The 20,262-nt window shown below is 43.3% G+C and overlaps 1 protein-coding gene across 1 annotated transcript; it reads right to left on the reverse strand.

Annotated features, from left to right (window-relative positions):
• Window positions 1-16,099: 16,099 nt before the first annotated feature.
• LOC148030426 (cell division cycle protein 48 homolog) lies at window positions 16,100-20,002 on the reverse strand. Its single transcript, XM_087686744.1, has 9 exons — window positions 19,848-20,002; window positions 19,288-19,453; window positions 18,962-19,190; window positions 18,096-18,862; window positions 17,795-18,016; window positions 17,638-17,709; window positions 17,245-17,526; window positions 16,796-17,155; window positions 16,100-16,692 (listed from the first exon to the last, which is right to left on the reverse strand). The coding sequence occupies exons 1-9, from the start codon at window positions 19,880-19,882 to the stop codon at window positions 16,402-16,404; spliced, it is 2,424 nt and encodes an 807-aa protein (XP_087542870.1). The 5' UTR covers window positions 19,883-20,002; the 3' UTR covers window positions 16,100-16,401.
• Window positions 20,003-20,262: the final 260 nt, after the last annotated feature.

The following is a 20,262-nucleotide window of genomic DNA, read 5'->3' on the forward strand; positions in this document are numbered from 1 at the left end:
AGCAGTCACAAAATATTAGTGGACCTGGAGCGTCCTCTAGCAATGGTTCACATTCTTCGCCGTGGACAAGCGGATTGAGATCAGGAGAATCTTCTCAAAGCAATGCAGATAGTGGTATGCAGGTATCACGAAAAGGAAAAGAGAAGGTAGATCAGCCCATGTTTGATGTGAATGCAAGTCACTCTTATGTGGATGGTGAATCCAGTGGCTCAGAACAGAGCATTGATGATGAGTTAGATATTCCTTCTATTGTTACACCTGGAGTAAGGAAGACCAGGGATGTTTTGAGAGCACCTGGGAGTGAACCTACTTTGCGCAGGTCTACGAGAGCTAGGTATCCTATGGACAGGCTGAAATATGATGGATTTACATCCATTCACTATGCGTATATGGTCAAAGTGATACAGGAACCAGAACCCACTTCTTTTGAGCAAGCCATGGAAAAAGAAAAATGGGAGAAAGCCATGGATGAAGAAATTGATGCCTTGGAAGCAAATGCTACATGGGAATTGGTACCTTTGCCTAAAGGTAAGAATGCAATTGGCTGTAAGTGGGTTTATAAGGTGAAGCACAATGCAGATGGTTCAATGAACAGATACAAGGCAAGATTAGTAGTCAAGGGGTATGCACAAACATATGGCATTGATTATGAAGAAACATTCAGTCCGGTTGCAAGGATGGCAACCGTAAGAGCAGTCATTGCTATGGCTGCATCAAAGGAATGGTCTTTACATCAGATGGATGTAAAGAATGCCTTCTTGCATGGTGATTTGCAAGAAGAGGTATATATAGAGCAGCCACCAGGTTATGTGCATGTTGTTCATCCTGAGTTTGTTTGCAGGTTGAAGAAAGCCTTGTATGGCTTGAAGCAAGCACCTAGAGTATGGTCTGACAAGATAGGACAGTATCTTGTCACGATTGGCTTTCAGACTTTCAAGGCAGATTTCTCACTTTATGTGAGAAAAAGAGAGAAATGTATTATGCTACTTATCATTTATGTTGATGATTTGATTATGACAGGTGACAGTGATAAAAATATCCTTCATGTAAAAATACTATTGAAGCAAAAGTTTGAGATGAAGGATTTGGGAGAGCTGCGTTATTTCTTGGGCATTGAGGTGATTAGATCACCAAGTGGGATATGGCTCTTGCAGAGGTAGTATGGATTGGACATGCTGTCCAAATATGGGATGACAGGCTGTAAGCCCATTTCAGTTCCTTCGGAGCAGAATGTGAAGCTGAGCACAGATGCAGGTGAGCTTCTGGAAGACCCTACTATGTACAGATGCATAGTAGGAAGTTTGATTTATATAACTATTACCAGGCCAGATTTGAGCTATGTTGTTGGATTGGTAAGTCAATTTATGCAGGCTCCAAGGAAACCGCATTTGGATGCGGCTAGATGCATACTCAGGTATGTGAAGTCCAAATTGCAGTATGGACTACTTTATGAGACTAGGGTTCATATACAGTTACATGGATACACTGATGCTGATTGGGCTGGTAGTATTTCTGATAGATAATCTACCAGTGGATATGTGTTCTCTTTTGGGAGTACTGCAGTCACTTGGAGCAACAAGAAACAGCCTACAGTTGCCTTGTTGAGCACAGAGGCCAAGTACAGGGACGCAGCAATGGCTACATGTGAGGTAGCTTGGTTGCATAAGCTACTTTATGATATGCATCAGCCTACAGATGGGCCAGTTGTCATTTATTGTGACAACATGAGCAGTATACACTTGGCAAATAACCCAGTCTATCATGCTAGAACAAAGCACATTGAGGTGCATTATCACTATGTGCGGGAGAGGGTTTTACTAGGTCTTATTGATCTAGTTTATGTCAGCACAGAGGATCGGGTAGCTGACATATTTACGAAGGCATTGGGCGCACAGAAGCTGCGTAAGTTCAGAGACTTACTTGGTGTGCAAGAATTGGGATTGAGCTCGAGGGGGAGTATTGAGATATCGAGCTCCACTCATTATATACCAGGGTGGCCGTTGTGCATTTATGTCACCGACTTATTAGTTGCAGATGCGGTTGGTACACCGCCCATGAATAATAGCTAGATGACAGCTATCCTTATCTACTCTAGTTCGTGGTTCAGTTAGTATGCCACCTTAGTTATTTGAGTTTGGTTTGAGATCCATATATAGGGTTATTCTATTTCTTTGTATGAGAGTTCTTTTTGGCTTACACAATTAAGAAGATGAAAACTGTTTTCAGCCTCCACCTGTGTGTGTATTCCCCCATTGTGCAAGCAAGAAAGTTACAAGTGAGACTCCTTCCTTCTCTCCCACAATCTTGACAGGTGGCTGTGTCAAGAATCGCGTGGTGGGGGGAGTTGCTCAAGATGCTGCGCCAAACACACACAGAATCCACAAGGAGAAGCTCACTCAAGAGACAAGAAGAGAGATGAAGGCCAAAACGTTTTCTTGTGCTGATTTCTTCTTCTTTTTTCACACTCTTTACAATGTACACAAAGTATAGATAAGATACAACATAAAAGGAAAGTGGCCTACTGAGTCAAACAATGTATAACCGACTACACTAGTCGATTGGCGCTATAACTATGCCAGTTGTAAATAGGTGTAACAACCTGAATATAATAGGTAATGAGTCAGTAGCCATGTGAGAGTCATAATGACCACCGACGTGCTAAGTGTAGACGTGTAGACCCATCTAACTAGGCGGTCCATCATCAATGTCCGCATGTGTTGAACTTGTCATCTCAACACTCCCCCTCAAGCTCAAGTGCATCTCTGCAACTCCAAGTAAGCTTCGAAACTCTTGAAGCTTCTCTGTACCCAATGCCTTCGTGAAGATGTCAGCTATCTGATCCTATGTACTAACATACACCAAGTTAATCTCACCTGCTAGTACCTTTTCTCTCACAAAGTGGTAGTGTACCTCAATATGTTTTGTCCTGGCATGGAACACAGGGTTCCTAGCCAATTGTATACTGCTCATGTTGTCACAATAAATGACAACTGGACCTTCCACCTGCACATCCAAATCAGCCAATAGCTTTTGCAGCCATACTAGCTCACATGCTGCAACAGCAGCACCTCTATACTCAGCCTCTATACTCGACAAAGCAACTGTAGATTGCTTTTTGCTGCTCCATGCAACTGCTGCACTACCAAGAGAGAACATGTATCCGCTGGTAGATCTTCTATCAGACATACTACCAGCCCAATCTGCATCTGTGTATCCAAACACATGTACATCTGTACTTGCCTCATAGAAAAGTCCATAATGTAATGTGGACTTCACATATCTCAATATGCGTCTGACTGCATCCAAATGTGGCTTTCTAGGTACTTGCATAAACTGACTCACAAGACCAACAGCGTAGCTCAAGTCTGGCCTTGTAATGGTCATGTAGATCAAACTCCCCACTATCCTCCTAAACATAGTGGGGTCTTCTATCTCATCCCCAACATCAGCACTCAGCTTTACATTCTGCTCCAACGGGACTAAAAGTGGTTTGCATGCAGTCATACCATACAAGGACAACATATCCAAGCCATACTGTCTTTGGGACAGCTATATACCATCATCACATCTGATCACCTCAATGCCAAGAAAGTACCTTAGCTCACCTAGATCCTTCATCTCAAACTTCATCTTCAAATAGCCCTTGACTTCAACAATCCCACTATCACTATCACCTGTAATAATCAAGTTATCCACATAGATGACTATAATGACCAAACCTGCATCTCCCTTTCTCACATAAAGTGAGTGATCAACATCAGAAACATAAAAGCCACTATTGACAAGATACTCTCTGATCTTGTCAGACCATGCTCTAGGTGCTTGCTTGAGCCCATAGAGTGCATTCTTTAACCTGCACACATACGTGGGATGCCCTAAATCTTCATAACCTGCTGGCTGATCCATATACACTTCTTCCTACAAATCACCATGCAAGAAGGCATTCTTTACATCCATTTGCTGCGACCTCCAACCTTTGGCTGCTGCCAAAGCAATCACACATCTGAAAGTTGCCATCCTAGCAACTGGATTGAAGGTTTCATCATAATCTATGCCATATGTTTGGGCATAGCCTTTTGCAACCAGCCTAGCTTTGTACCTGCTAATAGAACCATCTGCATTGTGCTTAATCTTATAAACCCACTTACATCCAATAGCTTTCTTTCCCTTCGGCAATGATACTAGATCCCAAGTCTTATTGGCCTCTAATGCAACCATCTCCTCATCCATTGCTGCATCCCAATGAGCATGACCAACAGCCTCCTCAAAACATCTGGGCTCAACATCCTCAACTAGTTTCACCATATAATCATAATGGTGAGCTGCATAACCTTCAAAACCAAATCTTTTAACAGGGTATCTCACCCTGCTAGACCTGCGTACCACTGGATCACTCAATGGAGTCTTTGCATTAACGCATGCTCTCTGCACACCTGGAGTCCTTACTGAAGGAATGCCAAGCTCATCATCCAAGCTCTCTGAGCCACTGGAGTCTCCATCAAGAACTACATCAATGCCTTCTGACACTTTATTCTTTCCTTTGTCTTTACCTATAGTGCTACTAGATACACTCGAAGATGTAGAGGTACTCCTTAAGTCTCCCAGACCAAGGACTACCAGATGATGTCTCTGGTCCACTAAGAGTTCGTGATTCTTGCTTTTCAGTCTGCACATGAGTGTCATGATCATCATCATCATCCAATGCATCACCACTAGATGCATACCAACTGCTCATTTCATCAAAGATGACATCCCTCCTTACTCTGAACCTACATGTGACAGAGTTGTAACAGCGATACCCTTTCTGCTCTAAAGAGTATCCAATAAAGACACACTTTTTAGCCTTTGGATCCAGTTTCTTCCACAACTCATCTGGCACATGAACATACGCAATCCAGCCAAACACTTTCAAGTGTGAAACATCAGGCTTCTTACCTGTAAAACATTCTTCGGGGGTCATACCATGAACTGCAGCTGTGGGAGTTCTGTTCATAATATAAACAGCAATATGAACAACCTCAGACCAAAAATGCTTAGGCATATTCTTTTCAGTCATCAAGGCGCATGCAACTTCTGTAATATGCTTGTTTTTCCTTTCTACAACCCCATTTTGCTGTGGGGTGTACCTGCATGTGAATTGTCTCTTTATCCCATGAGACCTCAGAAAATCACTGAACTCATTTGAGAGATACTCTCCCCCTCCATCTGACCTCAAGCAATTTACTTTCAAGCATGCTTCTCTTTCAACTGTAGCCTTGAAAGTTTTAAAGTGCTCAAAAGCTTCACTCTTTTCCTTCATAAAATATACCCACAGCTTTCTAGAACAATCATCAATGAATGTGACAAAGTATAATCTACCTCCAAGAGATACATTTTGTGTAGGCCCCCAAATGTCTGTATGCACAACATCAAGGATATTTCTGCTTACATCTCTGTCATGTGAAAAGGGTTGTCTTGCCTACTTACCAAACTGGCATGCTTCACATACCTTCTAAAATTCTACAACTCTAAATGTAGGCAAACCTGTAACCAACCCTTTGGACTGCATTAATTTCAGCCTCTGTACATTTGCATGTCCAATGTGTTTATGCCAAATTTCAATGTCTGCAACAACACCTTTTCCTTTGGCATACATAGCAACATTCATAGTAGGAATTCCAGCTTCCAGAGTAAACATACGTCCAACTCTACTTCCCTTTGCTACCAACCTGCACTTGTCATTGAAGTCTTCTACAAAGTAGCCCTTTGCATTAAATCTGACTTGCAGCCCTTGCTCTACCATTTGACCGACTGACACTAAGTTCTTTGTAATAGATGGCACATGTAATACATCTAAAAGACTCTTTGTCTTACCATCATGCAAGGACAAGGGAACTTTTTCAATGTGTGAAATTAGGTGGCATGAATCATCACCCGTCTGCACATAACCTACATTTTGCAAATCCTGCATCTCTCCAAACCATTCTGCATGGCTAGTCATATGATTGGATGCACCTGAATCAACATACCAAACATCTTCATGTGTTCCCTTTCCTGTAACAGCATTCAGCATATGCTGCATAACAAACAAACGTTCATTCTTGTCTTCATTCTGTCGTGAAGACGATGCATAGTTTCCTTGATGCAACTTACCACTCCGAATATCATCTTTCTTAGCATAACATTGGGCTACAATATGACCTGTTTTTCCACAGTAGTGACACACAATACCAGAGTTGTTAGAACCTCTGTTTTGCCATCCACCTCTTCCTCTAAAGCTCCCCCTGCCTCTAAAGTTACCACGACCTCCTGAAACCTACATATCGCCAAATTGCTGATTCAATCTATTTTGCTGGTTATCACTACCACGGCCTCTTGAAGAGAACCTACCATGTCCCCTTCCTGAACTGGAGTAGAAAGCCTGGACCTGTTCACCACTTCTTTCAGATGTCTCACTCTGCATGTTGATTTCTTCAGTGATCATTAGAGAGACTAACTCATCGAAATCTGGAAATGGCTTTCTGACATATACAGAAGTTACAAAAGACTTCCAAGCCTTTTCATTGTTAAGTCCACCCAAGGTAGACGATACCAAATCATCATCATCGAGCATTGCATCAATCGCTGCCAATGCATCTGCAATGCTCCTTACCTTCAATGCATACTCATTAATAGACATCTTCCATTTCTTCAATGTATTCAACTCTTGCTTGAGTTGAATCTTTCGTGCCTTTGTATTTACAGAAAACATACTTTCAAGTATGGTCCAAGCTGCATATTCATTCTCTGCATTTCTAATGTGTCCCAGCATATTATTGTCAATTACTACAGACAACCAATACATGACCTTCTTGTCTTTTGCATTCCATTCCTTTCGTGCCTTTGTCTCTTCTGCAGTTGGAGAATCACTCACCTCCGACTCCTTTTCTTCACCTGAAATAGAGGCCTTTTCCAATAATGAAATTCGTGACACAGAACTTCCATGAAGGGTAGTTGTTCTTGTCGAGCTTCTCAATGATGGGGCTTCCACTATTCTCTGCCATTATCACAGAACTAATACCAAACAGCAAGCAAATCTTCTGCAACCCTCGACCTGTAGTGCACAGCAATACACCAGACAGCCTTTTTCACTATCTGCTCAACAATACATGCAATCTGCAACCAGTTTGCAGATAAACCTTGTGTTTACTCACTGGTAAACACCTTTGAACTTACAGATCTGAAATCTGTAATGTATGCACCCACTTTCGATCAATACAGTCGAAGTCACAGCATACCCTGAAACTGATGTCCGCAACCTTGCGGCTCTAAAACGGGCCCTGAAATGGCCTCAAATCTCACTGCAATCTCAGATATTTGCTCTGCCCTGCTTCCGGTGTCTCTACAAGCACTATCGAAGAGAAAGAGTGGAAGAATGGGAGAGCTTACCCGTGGCTTGCTTGCTCGAACCTTGCTTCTTCTCCTTTGCTTCAACCTTCGAAATCAGCCTCTCTCAGTGGTGCGGCTCTGATACCATGTCAAGAATCGCATGGTGGGGGGAGTTGCTCAAGATGCTGCACCAAACACACACAGAATGCACAAGGAGAAGCTCACTCAAGAGACAAGAAGAGATATGGAGGCCAAAACGTTTTCTTGCTGATTTTTTCTTCTTTTTCCACACTCTTTACAATGTACACAAAGTATAGATAAGATACAACATAAAAGGAAAGTGGCCTACTAAGTCAAACAATGCATAACCGACTACACTAGTCGACTGGCGCTATAACTATGCCAGCTGTAAATAGGTGTAACAACCTGAATATAATAGATAATGAGTCAGTGGCCATGTGAGAGTCATAATGACCACCGACGTGCTAAGTGTAGACGTGTGGACTCATCTAACCAGGCGGTCCATCATCAATGTCCGCATGTGTTGAGCTTGTCATCTCAATAGGCTGGTGGTAGGGTTATTGGAGTTGGTGATAGGGCTGTTCTTTGTTGGGGATTGCACTGATAGCCAGCACAAGTGTTGGTTTGTTGGGGATTCTGCACATGACGATTCTTGGCAGGCTTGCAGGATGATAAATAATAAGAATTCAGAATTAGGTGTCGATGAAGAGCGAACAACACTTTCGTTGGAGTCTTCAATACCTGCAACTGAAAACCTCTCATAGCTGGTCTCACCCTAGCAGTAGTGCTAGTCTTCTCTATCGTGCACAAGATATAGTTCACTTAGTTTGGGAGACAGGTCAAACTCTAAGTAAGCTGAGAGTATTGTCCTGCACTTGAGGACCCAAAGTGTGTATATATTTTGGTGCAGATATTATATGTGTGCTCGTGCATACTTAGATATTACGTAGTTAGAAGACTATGGGCTGGTTTCTGGTAACAATGTGTGGATAAAGCAAAGTTGTCTATGTTGAGAAGAAGTACACATGAAGGTGTATGAGACATCATTTGCATTGTGACTGCATGATCTAACATAATTGAACACAGGGAGACCGCACTTTCGGTAGCTGGGAGCTAGTGGACTTGCTTGATGAGAACAGTGTACTTTTCATGGCCATTCGTGCGGTGCTTACCACAATTGATTGCGATAGTATTAAGGCAGAGTGCAAGAGGGAATTGTGCGAATGGGCAGGGTAACATATCTAACCATAGGCGAGGCAAGCTCCCTAGGTATATCCTACCCTTGATGTGCCCTGAACAATTGTGGGTGATGCTAAAGGACTAGGAGACTAGGGACGGAGCCAGCTGACCAAGGTCATTGGACGTGCCTAATTTGAGGACCCCTAGGTATTGTGTTGTGATCGTAGGTGCTTCGTATCTTTTTCTTCTTTCTTTTCTTTTTTCCTTTTCTTTTTTTTTTCTTGTGCTTTTTTTTCTCTCTTTTTTTTTTAGACTTGCATGAGTACAACCATTGCAATATGTTGAGGCTATCAGCCTTTCAATGGGTTGGGGAATGTCAAGCTTTGAAGGCTCAAGAAATGGATATTACAGTGATGATTGTACCCTAGCCTCGCTGTTAGAGAAGCAGTCGTTGAGATGGGGAGATACACTTGAGATATTGCAACCCTCTTTGGAACGTGCGATGTTGGTACGATTGGGATAACAGCTGCCGTGAGTGCCCGGCGCAGAGTGTAACCCAAAAAGAGGAAGTGGTTAAGATCATGCTTTGGGCCATATGATGTGGACACTCGCATGGGTGATTTTTGCATTCGGTAGCGTGGCTTTGTCAAGGCTCTTTGTGGGGTCAATGGTTTTGCGGTGACTTGGGCATTGAACACTTTCGCACAAAGACCTATGTCATCGTGCATCCACTTGTCACTTTATGAGAGTATATGTACGGCATATGTCACAACTATAATAAATTAGTGCAACGCAAAGAGACATCACTTATCTGAATTCCATAGTGTTGACTTAGATACTTATCACCTACGCTTGATTAGCTTTTTCTTTTGCTAAAGACATGAAATATATTAAACGCAAATATGAAAAGTTTGTACAATCAGGAAACATGTCAGCACTTAACTATTTAAAGACAAAAAGTCATGGCCAGGTAGCATTTGATAAGTCTTTTATACAGCATGGGGCTACTCTATTTGTACGAGGCGAGTCTGGGTGGTCGGGCGACTAAGGCTGTGCTGGTGAGGGGCTCCTGTGAGGCTAGGTGGGGGAAATGTCGGCTGGGACCTAAATGGTGTAGTCCCTGGCCACAACTGTTTTCAAAATACTTTTAAACAATGCGTCAAATTCCTGTTGTCTTAAGCTGCCCTCTCCTCTTTTGAGCACCTACTGCCCGAGCGTCTGGTGGGAGCCTGCACGATCAGTGTTGCCATGTCCCCTTTGCTCCCTTGAGCTTCTATTATCCTGGCCTAGGGATTTTTTTGCCTACATCCGGGACGGTGTTGCTTGGGGCCTCGTTTCTTTGCATACCTTTTAAAGGTAGGTACGTAGTGTTCCGACAGAGGAGCTTGTGCTACATGCTCCCTTCAACGGCGGATAGCGTCCTTGCAAGCCAACTACACTGGGTGCTCCATGTCCGCTACCGTAGGGGGACCTGCAATATGCGAACCAAGGATTAGGCCTTGAGGCAGGATAAACTATTCACATGGAAGGGATTATACAGTAGGTTATCAAGCGCACATGACGAGGAGAGAAGTGAGGCATGCAGTGTTTGTTGTAGAGAGATGGCCCCCATGATTATGTTCATTTGGCCTCCAGCCATTAGCACATCTTGACTTATGCTAAGTTGCGTGGACTGGTTGTCATGGAGTGGGGCAGGGCTCATCCTCAGAAGGATAGACCGGAAAGGGGGAAAGGTGTATAGAAAGAGACGGTACCCTATCTACACCATCAGAGATGTTGGTCAGGGCTTCCTATGGTGGTAATGAGGGTTGCATGCCCTCCACTTGGAGCCGGGAATGGTCACACAACTCCTAAATATGTGGTGAGAGGAGGACCTGAGGGGTTAGCCTGTTGAACCCAACTCTTCTCCCTGCGCTTGACTATCATTGCTTGTGTGTGTTGATATTGTTTATACAGGGTCACAAAATTCATTGTTTATTTATGTACATATTTATAAATCCATGTCACTTCACGAGGATAAAAGCCAATTGTAGAAATGCGGATTGTACTGGAGTATGGCACATGCATCTAGTACTTGTGACAGCTTACTCATACCGATAGATATTTTGCAACATCGAGTAGCATGGAACCTTGTCCGAGTCTACTGGCAACATGTAACTCCTCCTCAGTGAGAACCTTATCAGACAGAGAGTTCTCTTGGCTAGTTTCAGCTAAGTTCGTACTCCGAATGGCAGTCAGCACTCGAAAGGAAGTTGGTGCCACATAAGTTGGGTCTTTTTAAGACCGCCATTTGGCCAATCGCTCCTCTGAGACTGTCATGATCTAGGCTCCTAGTTCGGCCATTACAAAGCGGTTTTCAAACCAACGTTATTCAAATTGACTTCGACCCTCTGATTGTCGCTTTAGTTGCTCTATCTCTAAGAGATTTGGTTGACAGAGCACATCATTGAATGTTACAGTTAAGCGTAGTTCGTCGACTTCCTCGTCAGAGATGAATCACATGCGTTCATGTAGGAGCTTGTTATAGTGATCGTCAAGATATTCTTACTCTTCCCAGGATAAGGAAAATGGCAAGTATTATTCAAGATGCTCTTTAGGGAATGCGCCCATGTCTGCCAGGACATAGACACGTGCGAACACTTTGAGCTTAGCATCCAACTCAATTAAGCATTCTGTGACACTTCTATGTTCAACGAGGGTTTTCTCGATTGCTATCTCATGCAAGGTTCTAGGAGTTTGCCTAGGGTTTAGCATAGCTAGGGACTCAGGCCTAGACGAGCAAGATTGGTCAACACTAGGATTTCTTATGCTCTTGGGGCTTCCATGTTTCTCCTGAGGCTTCGTTATTGCGTCATGGTTCTCCTTGGATGTGACTAGTATAAATTTGTCACCCTGTTGTGACAGTGTTGTGTCCACTCTTGATTGGACAATGCAAATTCTGTTGTCGATGGATTGAGTGTTGCAAGCAACCATTGATGATAACGACTACTTTGATTTTTTAGAGCACACAAATGTGTCTGAGATTTCACCGCTATTAGAATAGGCATCAATGGGGTCATTGGTGGATGGACTCGATGCTTTATTTCTCAACTCTCCAACGGTCTTGGTGTCAATGTTCTTGGGGTCCACAACCACTTGTAACTGTTGTTTTCGCTATTTTTTCCTCTTTTTCTTGGTCAGTGAAGTATCTCTCAACAACTCAGGACCTTGGACTAGGTCAACCGTTTATGTACTTGGTTGGGCCTCAGCATTCTCTTTCTCTAGTGTGTCCTTATGGGACATAGCCGTGGCCTGCTGAATAGCCTCGCTAGGTTGTGAGGGTACAACCGCCTACCTTTTCGATGAGTCTAGCTCTTCCCTTTTGTTTAACTCCTCCAACCTAGACTTTAGGCGCTTTGGAAGTGCTGGAGTTGTCAATGAAATTGGTTGCGACACCTCCTCCACAGGTGAACTACTAAGGACACGATCCGCAAGGGACATTGTTACGGCCAAGGGCTGTGACTACTGTGATCCCTGATTGGAAGTAGTAGCAGTTAGTTCAGTGGACTTGCTATTATTGGTGGATTACGGTGTCAAGTCCTTAGGTCGATTGAAAGTGATCGTATCTTTTGTTGCCCTTAGAGCATTCACTTACGTAGATCGAGTATCAATCGAGCTAGCCACGGTGGATTGCACAGGCATATCCTTAGGTTGAGAGCTAAGGATGGTGTTGTGTCCTGCCTCTTGGACATTTGGAAGCTCTAATGTAGGTAGAGATCAGGATTGAGTAGCCGCACTTAACGACTGTTGTGCTTATTGTGTCCGTTTAGGGGAAGAGGGTGTAGGAGACTTGGGACTCTTAAGTGGCTTTGACACTGGCTAGGAGATTTGCTTGTGACTGTTAGATGATTTTGCTATTTACTTTATTGAGCATTTAACCTTGCCATAAGCAATGTTGAGCCTATGATGTCTGCTATCCTCTTAGGGAATCAAAGGCTCCTTGGGCACTAGTGGCTTTTGCGTATCCTCAACGATTACATCCGATATCTGTTTGTCAAGCACGCTAGGCTGAGGATTTACCCTCCGATTGGTCCCGTTTGGTTTCTTGATTTTGACCATGAGAGGCTCGATCACTCCACTGTTGTTGACTCGAGACTTGGTTTTTTGTTCAGATCTTCTCCTACACTTCTTTGCTCTTGATAAGATCTGGCCTTCAGTTGACAAGGAAGGTTTAGCAAGGGGTTTTAGCACCCAAATCCATCGGTTACCTGCGTAATACCCTCGAGCACGTAGCAATGCAGAAACATGAAATAGGATAAGTAAGCTTTCAGTTTCAATCGTCGCAAGGATTTTGCACTTCCCTATGAGTGCTTGTGGGTGTCCTCCGTAAGGGCTAAGAGTTGCATTAGTCGGTGTGAGCTCTGGTTGGCCTAGTAGGGTCCATGATTCATAGGTCAAGATATTAAAATCTACTCCTCCATCAATCAGAGCATCGATAGTATGCTCTCTTTTCACGGCGAGTTTGACCCTAAGATAAGCAGGTGGTACTATGTCTTCGTCTTCCGAGTCTTAGCTTGTAAATTTAAGCCGTCTGACAAATGCCCTTGAGTCCCCAATTGCACGACCAGATGTGGATTCTCCACTGATGTCTTGGATCATCAGTGCAGTGCTATTCCAGGAGCATCTATCGTTAGGACTGTCATATCTAGTCATTCTCGCTATTGTAGCTTGATGTTGTTGCTTTCCGCTTTGACTAGATACAGTTTGAATGCAACACATATGTGTTTCTACAGTGTGGCCTTTTTGCCCTTGTTGGCTAGATTGGCCCATTGAGGTTCTAGAGTCTCTGTTTATCTCTGTTCGGGTATGGGCTTTTGGTTGCTCTTTTACAAGTGAAAATCCATGCTCGTGTAGAGCCATTACTACACTAGGGTCTAATTTGGAGGACCTGTCATGGCTCGTGTTTTCTCTCTAACCTACTTGGGAGAGGTGCGGAGGGGATAGAGCCCTCTGCGAGGGTCCAGGGGGGGGAGGGGGGAGGGCAATCCCCCCCGGCCCGCAAGGCCGTTACAGTAAATGCTATACGTAAATTGAATGACCGTTTATAGCCAAATTTTGAACCACTTGCTCTAAATTTCAACCAGTAATCGATCTATGATATGGTTTCAGCTTTATATGGTCTCTCAGTCAGTTTCAGAGTCTCACACTCTACAGGATGGTCCGATTGTAAAAATCGGACCATCCTGTAGAGTGTGAGACTCTGAAACTGACTGAGAGACCATCTGAGAAGCTGAAACCATATCATCCGATTACTGGTTGAAATTTAGAGCAAGTGGTTCAAAATTTGGCTATAAACGGTCATTCAATTTACGTATAGCATTTACTGTAACGGGGGACGGGCTGGTCCGACTGCACAGACGACAGTCCGCAGATTACGCGCGATGTCTCAAGCTCAACACCTACTCCCTGGAATCATCCAGTGCCTTTCAAATAGGTGTAAAACACTACAAGGAAATGCCAAACATACCTAGAATCACTGTGGTACTCGAATCGAACGGCACTTCCAAGGATCTCCCTGCAGCTCTTTCTCTCTCTCTCTTTCTCTCTCTCTCTCTCTCTCTCTCTCTCTCTCTCTCTCTCTCTCTCTCAAGCTCACTCTCTCTCACAAAGCAAAATGTCAAATGTGGTCTTTCCTAGTTCCCTAAGCCTCTTATTGCTCCATCCCAGTCTGCTGTAACCTCAGAAGCTAATCCCTCACACTCTTCCAACCAGAAATTTGAATTTGTGTCTATTTCCTTGTTTCTAACAGTAACAAAACCCTTTCTATTTTCCATCTTTTTCCTATCATAATCTTAACCTAATGCAACAAACATTGAAAACAGAGATGGAGATGGATGGTCCTACTCTAATATTCAACAGCAAATCAAAATACTTACTTGCTCCAAAGATTAAAACCTCCTAAATCTCCTATCTTGAGCACCGGTTCGACCTGCAAACCCTACTTCTATGCTCGATTCGATGCGCGCGACGCTCGAGGCTCGATTCCGTCTGTCCCAGCAACTGAACCAAAATGGAGATGAGCTACGGAGCTCTACCCCGAGACTTACGGACCGCTTGTTGATCAAGCGTTTCAAACCGAGCAACCATGGCTACCTCTCACATAGCCGACATGCAATACCTACCTTACGAGTATAGTGAGCTTACCTTAATGCTTGATCGAGTTCCCTCCTCTCTCTTGTACTCCGATAGCTCCATGATCCTTGTGACAAGCTCCAAGCAACCTCAAGCCCCCTCCGTAAAGCTCCATCCTCCATAGCCACACAAAAAAAGAGAAGAGAAAAAAAGAAGAGAAAATGAAAAGAGAAAATAAAGAGCTTCATCTCCACGATCCCTCACTCTCACACCCTCACTCAAGCACAAGCAAGAAAACAAAAAACAAGAAAGGAAGAAACCTTGGCCACACACAAGAATGAGCTTCTCATTCACTTCTCAACTTTATATACAAAACCCTAAATCCATTTTAAACGGTCATCCCCTTATTCCCCTTTTTTACATCGCCGGCCGTGGCCTAGGCCATTTTTCCCATTCCCCTATCTTCCTAACTTCCTTCCTTTCCACCGCCCGTCTACATTTACAAATTACACGGGTGAGAGCCCGATGCTCCTTAAATTAAATCATAATGCGCTTGCACTCGTTTACAAAAGTATTAACTTGCACTTTTCCTTATTCGCCTTTTTCTCTTATTTGGGACTTTTCTGCACTTCCTGTGTTTCTAGATTTTTCTTAGTACGCCTTTGTCTTCCGTTTCACTTTGCCTAAGCATTTTTCTTCTGCTTCAGCTTTTCCATATTTTCCACCTTGTTCATTTGACGGTTAACACACATCTAACATACAACAGTCAAAACGAATTTCATGAAATTTAGAATTTTGTGGCCCCTCTCAAGGCATAAGCACTGAGAGTTAAAGCCACATATAGACTATAGAACCCTCCACACAATCTGCACAACCTAGCAATACAGTAACCTAACAATGACTCAACAATGCACGCCTATCAGGAAAAATCTGAAAACCACTGTAAACATCTCAAGCTCAAACGAATTATCTGTTTTGCAACAGACTGCTTCTAGCAGATCGCAGTTACCTGGCTCATCAGAAAAGACCTAGAACCTACGCATGCCCAGAATAGACAACCCAACCTAGACTCTCTAGTTATATTACCTTGTCATTCTGCTCTATACTAGATTCTTCAAAACTCCAAAGTATCATCTGACAGATCACTTGCTTTTAGTGAATGGAGATTATCTGGTCGACCTGCCCAGACCTAGACTATCTCAATCTATTAGCTTGTTATTCTGCTCCATTTTATATTCTTGAGAACTCCAAAGAATGTGACTCACAACATGAAGCATGAAACATAACCATAATGTAATTTATAGCTGTCAAACTAGCACTTAAAAAATTTACATAGGTAACAAAAACTCCTGTTACAGTAAACCTCCTACCAGTTTTAAAAATCATCTTTCAGTGTACATTATTGCAGATGTTTAAAGAGGGCAATGTTAATGAAAAGCAATCAAAAGAGACATGAATTTGTAAATGCCATTCAGGAGTTGCCACTAAATCAATTATCAGTGGCTGTAAGAACATTCACGTTCCACATTAGTAACATGATAAAGACAGCTTTTTCAAAAGTGCAATCTGCACTTGGGAGAGCTAAGACCAAAATCATGGTCATTGGGGCCAACAAGCCACTGAAAGCCCTGTGACAGGCAGATGTGGTTCCATAAAGTTTGGCCCACAGTTGAACTCTTTTTGACAGAAAGATTTAGTTCCATGAATCCTTACGATACCACTAAAAGAAAAGGACGATTCATCTTAGTTGTACAAATCGTCATCATCAGCACCTGCTGCTTGTCCAAAAGCATCAGCACCTGCTGAATCAGTTGCAGGACGATCTGGGAAACGAAATTCCGACCCAAAGCCTCGAGACTGCTGCAAAGTCTGGGCAAATGCCTGGTATTTGCGAATATCAGCATCACTCACACTTCGCCGGGCAAACTTCATGGACTCCTCAAAATGGGCTGCTTTTATCTCTGGTATGTCCTCAACTTCATCTTCCTCCATGGCTTCAGGATTATCTTTTCTTCTCCTCTCACGCTCAATATCCTGATGTCAATGTAAAGCATTACTTCATACAGCTAGATTCCTTGACAGAAAAAAATTAAAAATAAACCTAACTACTACATGTTTTTGGGCCCAAAATTATTACCTTTTCAATATTCTCCCTTATGGCATACTTGCAAGCACGTTGGCAAATTTCTGTAATGTCCGCACCACTAAAACCCTGTGTATATCGAGCTAAGGCACCTAGATCCACATCTTTGGCAACTGGAGATTTTCTCAAGCAGGCTTGGAAAATTTTCAGCCGTGATGCCTCATCTGGCAAGGGAATGTAAATCAACTGATCCAATCGACCAGGACGAAGTAGAGCTGGGTCAATGATGTCAGGTCTATTAGTGGCCCCAATGATGAAAACTGTCTTTTTGGCATTCATACCATCCATTTCAGTCAGAAGCTGGTTCAAAACCCTGTCTGCAGCACCACCAGCATCACCAACACTACTCCCACGCTGCAGTCCATAATATTAAACATGACACTTAGATTTGTAAGAAGAGGATACATACAATTTAGCAGGGCTTATGAAAGCTAGAAGCCCACCTGGGTAGCTATTGAGTCAAGTTCATCAAAGAAGAGTACACAAGGAGCAGATTGCCTTGCTTTATCAAATACATCTCGCACATTGGCTTCACTTTCACCAAACCACATTGTCAGCAATTCTGGGCCTTTAATACTGATAAAATTTGCTTGGCATTCATTTGCAATAGCTTTTGCAAGTAAAGTCTTTCCACAACCAGGAGGACCATAGAACAGAACACCCTTGGAAGGAGACATTCCAAACTTCTCAAACTTTTCAGGATGCTCAACCGGATACTGTACAGTCTGTTAACCAAAACATAACATCATCATTCCACTAACACACCACAGTACTGAAATTGGAACATTTGAAAGTTGAACAGGACCCAGACCCTACCTACAGGACCCAGACCCTACCTCTTGCAATTCTCTCTTGATGTTATCTAGGCCACCAATATCTTCCCAAGTGACATTGGGTACTTCAACAACCTGCAATGTATTTTAATAAGTTAGTATCATCAGACAAAAGTTCTAGAGCAATCACATTTGACCTAAAAATAAAATCCGCACTCACAGTTTCCCGTAAGGCTGATGGGTTGCTGATACCAAGGGCTGTCTGGAAATGTTCATTTGTCACAGCCATTGAGTTAAGGACTTCTGCATCCAATGTCTCATCCTCAAGGTCAATCACATCCATTTTCTCTCTTATACACTGCAATGCAGCTTCAGTACATAATGCTGCCAAGTCTGCTCCCACAAAGCCATGTGTATCTTTGGCAATCCTTTCAAGATTCACCTGTTCAGTGCCATGGGAAGAAATTAGAAGCAGTTCATGAGCTCCAGATTGTCATCTTACTTTCAAGAATAAAACTTACATCTTCCGACAGCTTCATATTCTTTGTGTGAATACGAAGCACCTCTAAACGCCCAACCTCATCAGGTACCCCAATATCTATCTCTCTATCAAACCTTCCGAACCGCCGTAATGCAGGATCAATGCTATTAGGTCTGTTGGTTGCTCCCATAACAATAACATGAGACCGAGATTTCAAGCCATCCATCAAAGTTAGGAGTTGTGACACTATACGGCGTTCAACTTCCCCATTGGTTTTCTCCCTCTTCGGTGCAATTGAGTCGATCTCGTCTATAAATATGATTGAGGGAGCATTTTTTTCTGCCTCCTCAAAGGCCTTCCGCAGATTACTCTCGCTCTCACCAGCAAGCTTGGACATTATTTCAGGGCCATTGATAAGGAAAAAAAAGGCACCTGTTTCGTTGGCCACAGCCCTAGCAATAAGGGTCTTTCCAGAACCAGGAGGCCCATACAAAAGAATGCCCTTTGGGGGTTTTACACCAATGCACTTAAAAAGTTGGGGATGTCTCAAAGGAAGCTCAACCAGCTCCCTTATCTGAGCCATCTGCTTGCGAACACCACCTACATCATCGTAGCCAACATCATCTAAACGTTCTTCATCCTCACGTCTCACTGGCTCACCCTCACAGAAGATTTCAGTGTCGGGAGCAACAATACAATACTCTGCAGGATCTGTCTCAATAACTTTGAATTCAACACTGCGCATGCCTCCTCGAACAAGAAACAAATCTCCTTTCCTCACTGGGCGATATGCCTCCAGAAAATAAGCTGCCCAAAACCCAATTTTAAAATAAATGACTCCTCAATAAAAATTATCTCAGCAGTTGATGAGAAACTACAACAGTGAAAAGGTGTGGGCATGCTTACGTTTCAAATATGCATCAAACAAGTTGCCCGTTACCCCTTCTACAGTGTCATCGATAGGAAGGACATGCACCCGCTTCCCATATTTGACATCTGCACACTGATGAACTGATACGACATCCCCCAAACGCACCCTCAAATTAGCCCTCACCACTTTGTTCATTCGAATCTTGTGCTCCTCACAGGTATCATCAGCAAGTACAATGCAGATAGTATCCTTGCGCTTCTTTCCCTGCATATTATGATGCACCAAAGGACACTACCTGAACATCATGCATGTGGATTCCAGAGAAACTTCTGCATGTTGATGATGGAATAAAGCACCTCACCTTGATCAAGACAGTGTCACCCCTGAAAAGCTGCAGTTTCTCCATGGTTTCCATGTTCAGCGACACCACAGAATTGTCATCATTCAAGGCCTCATCAACAATGAGGCGGTTAGGGGCCTTCTTGCGCTCTAGGATAGCAGTGCTGAAATCTTTCTTTGACCCTTTCCTGCAAAATTTCAAACACCACCACTGAATCTGGTACTACTACTATTGAAGAATGTTAAATCTCAGCATTAAGAGCAGGCCCCATTCCTCCTAGCACATAAAAATCAGTCCTTTCCGGACACTGGATTTCAAGCTCCGTAAAACTGTACAATCGATAAGAATTCGAGCACGCTTCAAACCTACAGTCGTCTGGAAAACCATTGGGAAAACCAGATCTCTGTTGAGAGCCTTAAAGCAATACTGAAACAGACGTTTCTCAAAGGGAACCTACGGGAACTAGCTGAAGAACCTCAGGATCTCCCAAGGAACGTATTTAACGCTGATAAACCGATGCGATCTCCGACACCAACCCTAAAGAACGAAAATGAACGGGGGAGGGGTCGATGAATACTCACAAATCCTCTGGCTGCTGGGACGACGGTCCTGCCATGGCGGGTGCGCGAGAACGTTGGGAATGCGTGGGAGATGAAGGAAGAGGGACGGAGGCGTGGGAAAACAAACACCGAGTCGAGAGGCAAGGCCTTTTTATAGGCGCGCGCGCGAGAGAGAGAGAGAGGACAATTAGAAGGAATGGAGGGATAGCCGCCCAGGTTTCATGCTGTTCTTTTTTTAAATCGTTATTTTATTTTTATTTTTATTACCGAGTTCATAGAACGGATTGGACCGCTTAGCCGCCCACCATGTTACCATTATCAGTATCATTCTTCATGTTCTCTTCTCCGTCTTCTTCTTATTATTGTTATGTTATTCTTATTATTGTTATTACTTAGTTAACATTCCCGCTTACGTAATAGTTTGGCAAGACTCCCA

The sequence above is a fragment of the Lygodium microphyllum genome, chromosome 10 (assembly GCF_053477565.2).
Source record: "Lygodium microphyllum isolate KBCC chromosome 10, Lygodium_microphyllum_v1.1.10, whole genome shotgun sequence".
NCBI classification, from domain to species: Eukaryota; Viridiplantae; Streptophyta; class Polypodiopsida; order Schizaeales; family Lygodiaceae; genus Lygodium; species Lygodium microphyllum.

Excerpts from the sequence above, each read along its gene's own strand:
- LOC148030426 (XM_087686744.1), bottom strand. The coding sequence starts at position 19,882 with ATGGCAGGACCGTCGTCCCAGCAGCCAGAGGATTT. Across the intron at positions 19,454-19,847 it reads TCCCAGCAGCCAGAGGATTT|GAAAGGGTCAAAGAAAGATT; the intron begins GTGAGTATTCAT and ends GAAATTTTGCAG. Across the intron at positions 18,863-18,961 it reads GTTTGATGCATATTTGAAAC|CTTATTTTCTGGAGGCATAT; the intron begins GTAAGCATGCCC and ends GGTTTTGGGCAG.